Source organism: Aythya ferina (genome assembly GCF_964211825.1).
Source record: "Aythya ferina genome assembly, chromosome: 1".
In the NCBI taxonomy this organism is placed as follows: domain Eukaryota; kingdom Metazoa; phylum Chordata; class Aves; order Anseriformes; family Anatidae; genus Aythya; species Aythya ferina.
In genome coordinates this window covers 101,671,629-101,680,348 of record NC_140296.1, presented here as the reverse complement: position 1 = coordinate 101,680,348, position 8,720 = coordinate 101,671,629, and the positions used below count along the sequence as shown (strand labels likewise).

Sequence of the window (8,720 nt, the reverse complement as noted above, 5' to 3'; positions counted from 1 at the left end):
GCGCGCGCTCGCGATTGGGCAGCGCGGGGAGGGCGCGCGCGCGCCGAGGCACCGCCGCACGAGCGCCGCCGCCGCCGCCGCCACCCCCCGAGGCCCGGCGGGGACTACGACTCCCGGCGTTCCCCGCGCGCCGCCCGGCCGGGCCGCGCGCTCCCAGCAGCCCCCACGCTGCAGTGGTGAGGGTGGCCCGGGCAAGGTGACCGCGGTGGGTGCCTGTGCTGGGGGGGGGGCGTTGATTAACGGCTAAATAACGGCTAATTAACGGCTAGTTGCCGCGCTCATTACCCCGTGTACGCGCTAAATGTCCTGTTTGCGTGTCTGTGTCAGCGGCGGGTGTAGGTAACTGCGCGTTTTCCCTCTCTTTCAGCCCTACTGGCGGTGCCGCCATGGTCCTGCGCCAGCTGCTGCGCGTCCCGGCCCTGCTGCGCGCCGCCGTCGCGGTGCAGCTGCGGAGGAACGTGGGGCTCTCGGCCGTGGCCTTCAACAGGGCGAAGGAGCTCGACCCGGTGCAGAAGATGTTCCTGGACAAGATCCGGGAGTACAACACCAAGAGCAAGTGAGCGTGTGGGGGGCTGAAGGCAGGGGGCAAAAGTGGGGGAAAAAGGTGATTTTAACAAATTACGGCATGTGTTAACGTTGTAGTTGGGCCCTGTGCATTGCAGGTGTGCTCCTCTGCCAGCAGGCAACGCCTTGGTAGGTGCTGAGATCACCGGGGAGCAGACTGAGTTCATTCAAAAGGCATCCGCTTTAATTCATACCCAAGATTTGCCTCCCTCTGGTAGTGGAATCAGGATACCTCAAGCTGGGAGGGATCCACAAGAATCAGCCAGCCCAACTCCAGCTGTGCTGCTCCCCTCTCACCTACTCCTACCTCTTGCACACTTCCTTATGCAACCAACCACTGATTAACAGGCCTTTGATGGCATGAAAGACTATGATAGGCATGATGCAGGGAAACTGCAAAGAGCAGTCTCTTGTTGAGTTTCTCTTTAAACAACTTATGAGACCCCGCATAAATCTGGATGAAAGCATTTCACATAATGTACTTAGCTTTAAAATTGGAAGGTTGACATGATGATTTGTTTTCTTTGTAGAATATAACACTCCGGTGCAGTTCTTGCCGGCAGACTTTTTTGGTACAGAATGACAGCTTCAGCAGGATGTATTCCCAGGTTTAAAGCTAGGTTTAGAGCAAGGGTTTGAGTTTAGCTTTTACATTTTGAAAGAACACCTGAAACCACTGACCTATGTATCAGAACTGCGTATGTACAAATGTATTCTGATACTTGGTGATATTATTTCTCTGTTGGTGGTATATCCTGCTATAAGAATACATTTGGTAGGTGGTGCTGACAGTGTTGAAAATAGAAGATTCAAGTCCTTTCCTATAGTTCAGGAGAAAGTTGTCGTATTAGTACACTGACCATATTGAAACAGGTTTTTGGTTTGCTCACAAAAAGAAATTGAGTGTGTTTAACTCTGCTCTGAGACTGTTCCAAATGACAATTCTTGCTTTCCTGCAACACTTACTGATATTGTCATGAGTGAGAGAAGGCTTGCAGTTGGAAAGCTAACAGGAAATGTACGCTTCTTTCTCACCCTAAAAAAAACAACTGATGTCTTACTTCTTAGGGTGTTACGGCACTCAATATTTTTTTGCACACTGTGGAGCGTGAGTAATCTGTAGAGTTACTATTTCAACTACTTTATATGTGTATCCCAAGAAATTCTTCTCTGAATCTGTATGAATTCATGGTGCCCTGTCTCTTGTTCTTTTTGCTTGTTTAATATTCAAATCATGTTCTTTTTGCAAAACTGAAGTTAAGCTTTACTAAGATCACAATTCAGAAATAGTAGAGGTACAAATCACAATTTTGTCAAGAAGTCACATCTGGAACAAGTGAAATGCCAGAGCCCTGCAAGTCTGTATATTCGTTGTAGTTTTGTGTCTTGAAAGGCTGCCTCTGTAGCTTGGATTTTCACTAATAGTAGCAAAAAGCCTGCATTTTACCCTGAGAATGTTCTTTATCTGTAAGATATGTAGGCCCTAAGGTGTGTCACATCTCAATTTTTGGAAATGCTTTAAATTATTTGATTTAGTTGATTGTCAAAGTGGTAATTCATAAATCACCATGAAAATGTAGAACTTCCACATAAAATTTCAGAACTGAACTGCTAATCAGAACTTCTCATTCTTTTTTTTAGGCAAGCTGGAGGGCCTGTTGATGTAGGCCCTGAGTTCCAGAAAGACATGAACGAATCACTTGCTAGACTTCAGAGGATGTACGGTGAGGGAGATCTAACCAAGTTCCCAGAATTTAAATTTGAAGGTGAGTTAATAATCTTACTGAACTTCTGATTGCAAGTAAAGTAACGCTCACTAACTGGTCTTCACATAGTTAATTCCCTTTTAATTTTTATCTGGACCATTAATCTCACATAAGATACCCTCAGTGAATATCCCTTTTTTTTTTCCAGTTAGGATGTGAACTTACACTGATGCTTGACCAGACTTGCAGGCAGAGTGAGCTATCTTAATTACCTTTCACAGGCCCTAAAGAAATAGCCCCAGATGGCCTGTTGCTGGCACCCGTATTTCTCCCCAAAGAGGTCAGCAGACTGTAATTTGAAAACCAGTCTGTATCATCCAAACTGTGGTTCATAAACTTTGTAACCTTAGGATGTAAGGGCAAACGTTTTATTTTATTATTATTTTTTAATGACAGACTCTTTGTTGTTTCTCTTATTTTAAGAACACCTCAAAATCTCCATTGCTGTCAAGCAGCCTTACTTACAGTCAGGTTGGGAAGGGGGATAAGACATCTTTCATGTAAGCAGCCGGCAGCTAGGATTCCCCAATATTTTGTGGGGGGCAGTGCGTTGGGTTTACATGGCAAGGTTTTGGTAGCAGGGGGCTGCTGGGGTGGCCTCTGTGAGAGGAGACCAGGGGCTGTCCCCACATCAGGCACAGCAGGTTGCAGCAGGCTCACAGCAGGGCAAGGCTCAGCCCATCAGTGGCACTGGAGGCACCTCTGTGGTTTAAGGAAGGGTTAAAAAAAAAAAAAAAAAAAAAGCTGCACAGCAGCTGTGAAAGGAGTGAGGAAAATATGTGAGATAAAAAATTCCTGCAAACACCAAGGTCAGTGAAGGAGGGGGATGCAGACAAGTCAGAAACAAAGGAGTGAAGTTGAGCCTGGAAGACAGTGGGTCTGTAGGGAAGGTGTTTTTAGTTTTTTATTACTCACTGTCCTGCTCCATTAATCTTGCACAAGTTGAGTGTGTTTTGCATGTGAGGGCAACTGATAAACAATCTTCTTTTGATCTTGAGTTCACTTACCGATGAACTTTTTCATCTTATTTTCTCCTCCCTGTTAAGGAGGAAGAGAGTGAGCAGCTTGGGGGGCACCTGGCAGCCAGCCATAGCTAGCCCACTACAGTCAGCGACCTGTAATTCTGATCAGACTAACCAGAAATTGTGGTTTAGACCAGGAACTCACCTTAATTTTTTAATTTTTTTTTTGGTGGTATTTCAGTTGGATTGAGGAAGAATTTGGTGTCAAACTCTTACTGGTGCAAATAAAACAGAGCATCTGTCAAGTAGGATCTATGGTGTTTCTTTTTTTTCTGTTCCCAGTTTTAGGGATGTGGTTTATTTATATTCAGCTTTATTTCTATGTAATATATGAAACAATACATATGAAAGTTCAGGATTTTTTTTCTTTTGTAATGAAACAATTTGTGTGGCAGTAGGGACAAATCAAATACATGAGGGGGACGCCATGTTACCCATTCCTTTATCACTGTTCTGTGTCCTTTCATCTAAGTTCAAGGAGTTCTCAAGACTGGCTAGATTATTTCTTGCTTTAGCGAAGATTCCTATAAACTGAGCCTCACCTTTCAGACTCCTTGTAGCAAAGAGAAGAGGCATTAATAGCCTCTATGTCAAAACCCTTAGCTCTTTGAGTTTGTACCTTTGGCATCAAGAATTTGTTCCTCCTAGTTTCTGTATAATGTGGAAGTTACCTTTTTCTGAGTGTTGACTTTGTGCACTCCGTTCACTTAATTCTCTATGAGATGAGAACCAAGAGGACAGAAGAGCTTGGTTGCTGCCTCTTGTATCAGAGCAATGTTGGAAGTAGTGGAGTCAGGCTGTCCTATAACATTCTGGTTGATTTCTTCAGTTCCCCATCTGCATTTTTCCCCCACCTCATGTGTTGCTAAAAGGTGTTGCAGTAGAGTGTTATGAGGGGGCATGTCTGTCTTAAACCACACTATATGCAGCTGTGAGGTGGTAAGCCCTGCCTCTAGTGTAGTTTTTGTTCTTTTGTGCTGGTGGTTTAACAGCTGATGGGCAGCTAAGTAAGTACCACAACACTCTGCTCTAACTTCCCTCTCCTCAGAAGGACAGGCGAGAAAGAAAGCCTGTGGGTTGAGACAATGACAGGGAGATCCCTCTCCAAGCAAGTGGAGGTGTAGACTGCAATGCATAAGAGCTTGTCTTGGCCTGCCAGCTGAAAGTTTAGTTTTCTTTGAATAGCAGATCAATGGTGGTATTTTAGGCTGGAATAAAAAAGAAATTAACATGGCTTTTCTCTTTATTTGCCCTTCTTCTTTCTCCTTCAGAGCCCAACTTTGAGGAGACTCCGAAGTGATCTCTGCAGGTGGTACTCCAGACAGCAGGCTGCATCCAAGGAGTTGCTGAACATGGCATCGGTTGTAATTTAATAAATGTGATGTTTAAGTTTGATTTCAGAAGTGTGAAGTTCTTATGTGCATAGGAATCCTGGTTAGCTTTGATTATCAACTCCTACAGTTATTGAGGCAGTAAGTAGCATTTCTTACTGCTAAACTCCTTTGGCAAATAATGGTTTAGTGCTGAGAAGATTATAATACCAATGGTGATGTACCTGGAATAAACTATTTTTTTCTCTTGAGTTTGTGATACGTCAAGCTTCTGCAAGGAAAAAAAAATACGAGAGAACCCTAAATCAGTAGCAAAGTCCAAGGGAGGTGAAGGACCTGCACAGCCAAAAAGATAGGTGCTCATTTTACACTGCGTCAATGAATGCAAGTGAGGAAGGGTTACCCTTATACAGGGGACTGAAACCTGTAAATGAGGTGGTGTAAAGGCGGTGGTGGTATTTAAACTTCAGTAACTAAACTACTGACACAAATGTTTCAGGTTCTGAAGAACTATTTATTTGTAACACTTCAATAATTAGGGTCCAGATACTACAGCTTTAGTTGTACTGGTATGATTCTTCTCCTAATGCAAGTTACATATGCAGTCCACAGAAAGAGATGCTTCCTTGAAGAGATGCTGTACGCATTTTATGTTCGACAATAAAATGATGTTTGGGCCTCAATTACAAAGCAGCTTTGGTCTCCCAGGCTAGTGAGTTAAAGTTTGAGCAACTACTTCTAGATGGCTCTGGCAAACCTGGTACGTTGTCAAAGTACGTGTAAGAACAGAATCAGAAGTGGGGGACAGTTCAAGCCCTTGACAATCTGGAGATTTGAGTAGTAGAAGCACTGGTAACAAGGTCATCTGTCAAAGTTGTTTGGATAGACTACTCCAAGCATGAATCCTTTATTGCTGCATGTGTACATCAACAAAGTGAGAAGTCATCACACAAATTGACTTGTATATTCAACTTAGCTATATCTTTAACTTAAACGGTCTGTTTTTGTTTGTTTTTATTTTTTATTAAAAAAAAACAATTAGGTTGACTAGATCTAAACAGTAGTAATTCCTACTTTCTGAATGTAGTACATGGAAGCAATATTTACAGAGCAGAGGTCAAAAATCCCTTTGATATTTTTGTATAACAAGTAGTCATTTGATGTCCCTCACAGAGGCTGAAATCTTCTAGATAACAAAGGACTTGGTATGCTTGAAATCCTAAATGAAGGAAAGTCATACGTAAGTAACAGTTCAAGTATTTTAATCATATTAACATTTAATGTGCATTTCAGAAGAAACTCAGGCATGCAGGCTGAAAAGAAGCACACCTGAAATGCTGTCAGTTACTAGTATATGATCTTTCTATAAAGGAAAGTCTACAAAATGTAGTTACACAGAACAGAAATAATACCCTATTAAAAGGTGAAAGTATCATGCATCATTCTTCAGCGTGCTCTGTTTTGATTAAAGGATTGGGGTAGATTTCAGAGACCTTTTAAGCCTACTAGTGTAGCCTTAAACTACAGATAATGAAATTTTCTAGTTGGAGCTCCATTCTTTTTGCACCAGTTTGGAAAGCTGGAGCAACGTATATGCCATTAAATCCTTTGAGACCTGTCACTAAGGAAACAGGAAAAAAAAGAAAAAAAAACCTACACTTCTAGCTTCCATATTTAATCAAGCCTTTTTAACCCACATTAATCTTAAGAGGAACTAAGGCCCAAATTTCTGTCACTGCTGCCTTGGTGCTTGTTTGACTTGCAGTTTCTTTGGTTGACTGATATGCACAAGCACATCAAAGTGGAACTCTTCCTCACAACAAATGGCATGGTTAACGGACAATATCTATTTACTACTCCCCTTTCCCCAGGTGTTAGTGGCATGTAAGGTTCTGGGTGCATGCAAAAACATCACAGATCTAAGGAATTTTGATGGAACCTGAAAATGTAAACACACTACCAAATGCAAAATACTTGCCTTTTCACTCATAGCTTGAGAGTTGGACTTCTTTCTGTTAATAGAACAGGAAAGGAAATTAGATTAAACAGTGACTTTTTTGGTGTTTGTTTTAGCTCTTTGACAACTTTATATATGAATGCATTTGTCCTGTTTTCCAGTAGTGTTTATTTTTCTTCTCTTAGGAAAATAAAGTTACAAAATCTGTAACAAATCCACTAAACGCTTTTAGACAGCTGTCATTATCTCATGAACCACTGGCAAATTACCTTCTCCCTAGGCTGACCCTTCAAGGCTTCCAGTTATGCTTCGTCTAATTCATGACCACTATAAACATCACAGTATTTTAAAATAGTATTTTTCCTTACTATATTGCTATAACCTGCCATTACCTAAAAGTAGTAAGATAAACTTTAAAATCAATAAATAAAAAATGTGGAGGCCATCCAACCTCCAAGAAAACATGATTTTAGTCTCATGTGGGAGCACTAAAATAGATTGAGGAATTCTGACCTGCTAATAAAAATTACCTAGTGGCAATTCAAGTGCATTAAATAAATCTGTATCAAAGGAGTAGACCTTACAATGTCTATTCCAGTCATATTTTTACAAAACAACTCCTGAAGTAATCTGTAGTTATGGATATGGTTCAGTTTGGCCCTGAGCACCTTTTATGAGGTTTAGATGAGAAAAAAAAAATATGCCTCTAGCTGAGTTAGGGGTGTACACCATAACTACAAAAAAGACTTGTCTCTGCACATTTATCACAGTAATAATAATTGATTTTCTGACCAGCTCATTGGTTCTAATGAGGAAACTAGTTGGCGTGCCAGATCAGGTTTATTTCAGTGTTCAGAAAAGCCACTGTATGAGAATCAGAACAGAAAGACCTTAAGCATCACAGTTACTAAGTCACCAGAAATGTAAATGAAATTTATGGTGACTTGCATATGATTTGTATAAAACATTAAGATACTTACTGGGAAGAACTTTCCTCTGCAGGAGGGGAAAAAAAAAAGAAAAATTAGCACAACAGTAGTTTCCTTAAACTTGTGTGAAATATTAACTCATAGTTTCAGTTACTAAATGAAATTTCTCATTTTGATGTACTGAGTTTGAACAGAAAAAGATTCGGTTGCTTTCAAAGGTAGACGTTTTAAGTGAGCGTGGATTCTAACATCAGCTCTGTTACCCTGTTACTTTCAGGCAGTGGCCTTTCTCACTGACATTTGGGGTCCCTTTTTGCTGTGCTGAACTCTACAGGCACTAACACAAATGCTATGGAGAGGTTGCTTGATGTCAGGCTTTTGCTAGTAATCCTCAAAAGCAAGTTGTCTCCATGTGCACTTTCACCATGAACCAGAAGAGGGAGCCCGTAAATTACTTCATCAGAGCTCGAAAAACTGCTTTTGAAGTAAGCTTGTACAGCTTGTTTTCATGGTGTCTTTCTTTTCCATGCCCTCTTGAAACTAGAGCAAAAAGGCTCTGGAAAACAGGGTTCTGCTCGTTGCTTTTCCTAGATTGCTGTCTGGTGGCCTTATGCAACTGTACAAACATCTTCATTCTTACTGTATCTTTTATGGTAGAAGTAGGCAGAATAAAACTGCACAGTAAAGTTGCTGTTGTGCTAAATAGCACTTTAGCTTAGGACCACGGAGCTACAGTCTTCACGAAAAGGAGGACATGTAGAATGACAGCCCTATTTTTTTGAAACAAAGGAGGAGTGATTTTACTGTACTTACTTGTAAAATAACCCTTTTTTTGGGCATAAAATACTCCAAGGCCACATAATGCCATTACCAGTGCCACGAATACTACAGCAGCGATGATGCCACTTACATTAAGGTCATCTGTAATTATAAAACAGAAATCCAATGCTGTAAGTTTTCAAAAGTCTTTTTTTTTCTTCTTCCCTAATTACTGCAGGTTCCTTTTGTATTTATGGGTGTACTTCGGCCCAAGGTTTATAAATTAGTTACCAACATGCAGATGTGGATAAACTGTCTAAAAGCATTGCTGTATCATAGCCACAGTAAGAGGAGTGCTTCATACACTTCAAATCCTTACTCCGACACAAAAA

General features: G+C 41.2%; 2 protein-coding genes across 6 annotated transcripts in view; one reads left to right on the top strand and one right to left on the bottom strand.

Moving 5' to 3' along the window:
• Positions 1–61: 61 nt before the first annotated feature.
• ATP5PF (ATP synthase peripheral stalk subunit F6) lies at positions 62–4,747 on the top strand. Its single transcript, XM_084531021.1, has 4 exons — positions 62–196; positions 368–556; positions 2,206–2,330; positions 4,624–4,747. The coding sequence occupies exons 2-4, from the start codon at positions 387–389 to the stop codon at positions 4,650–4,652; spliced, it is 324 nt and encodes a 107-aa protein (XP_084387147.1). The 5' UTR covers positions 62–196; positions 368–386; the 3' UTR covers positions 4,653–4,747.
• Positions 4,748–5,176: 429 nt separating this feature from the next.
• JAM2 (junctional adhesion molecule 2) overlaps positions 5,177–8,720 on the bottom strand; it is a 35,851-nt gene continuing 32,307 nt past the window's right edge. For 4 of the 5 annotated variants that reach the window (XM_084530975.1, XM_084530978.1, XM_084530979.1 and 1 more), the window contains exons 7-10: positions 8,383–8,490; positions 7,621–7,636; positions 6,662–6,695; positions 5,177–5,902 (exon numbers count right to left, since the gene is read on the bottom strand). In XM_084530975.1, the coding sequence (XP_084387101.1) occupies positions 5,870–5,902; positions 6,662–6,695; positions 7,621–7,636; positions 8,383–8,490 (191 nt within the window). In that variant the 3' untranslated portion in view covers positions 5,177–5,869. Of the gene's footprint in view, positions 5,903–6,661; positions 6,696–7,620; positions 7,637–8,373; positions 8,491–8,720 lie in introns of all 5 variants that reach the window. The other variant, XM_084530976.1, reaches the window with a different exon arrangement.

Excerpts from the sequence above, each read along its gene's own strand:
- ATP5PF (XM_084531021.1), top strand. The coding sequence starts at position 387 with ATGGTCCTGCGCCAGCTGCTGCGCGTCCCGGCCCTGCTGCGCGCCGCC. Across the intron at positions 557-2,205 it reads GAGTACAACACCAAGAGCAA|GCAAGCTGGAGGGCCTGTTG; the intron begins GTGAGCGTGTGG and ends TCTTTTTTTTAG. Across the intron at positions 2,331-4,623 it reads CCCAGAATTTAAATTTGAAG|AGCCCAACTTTGAGGAGACT; the intron begins GTGAGTTAATAA and ends TTTCTCCTTCAG.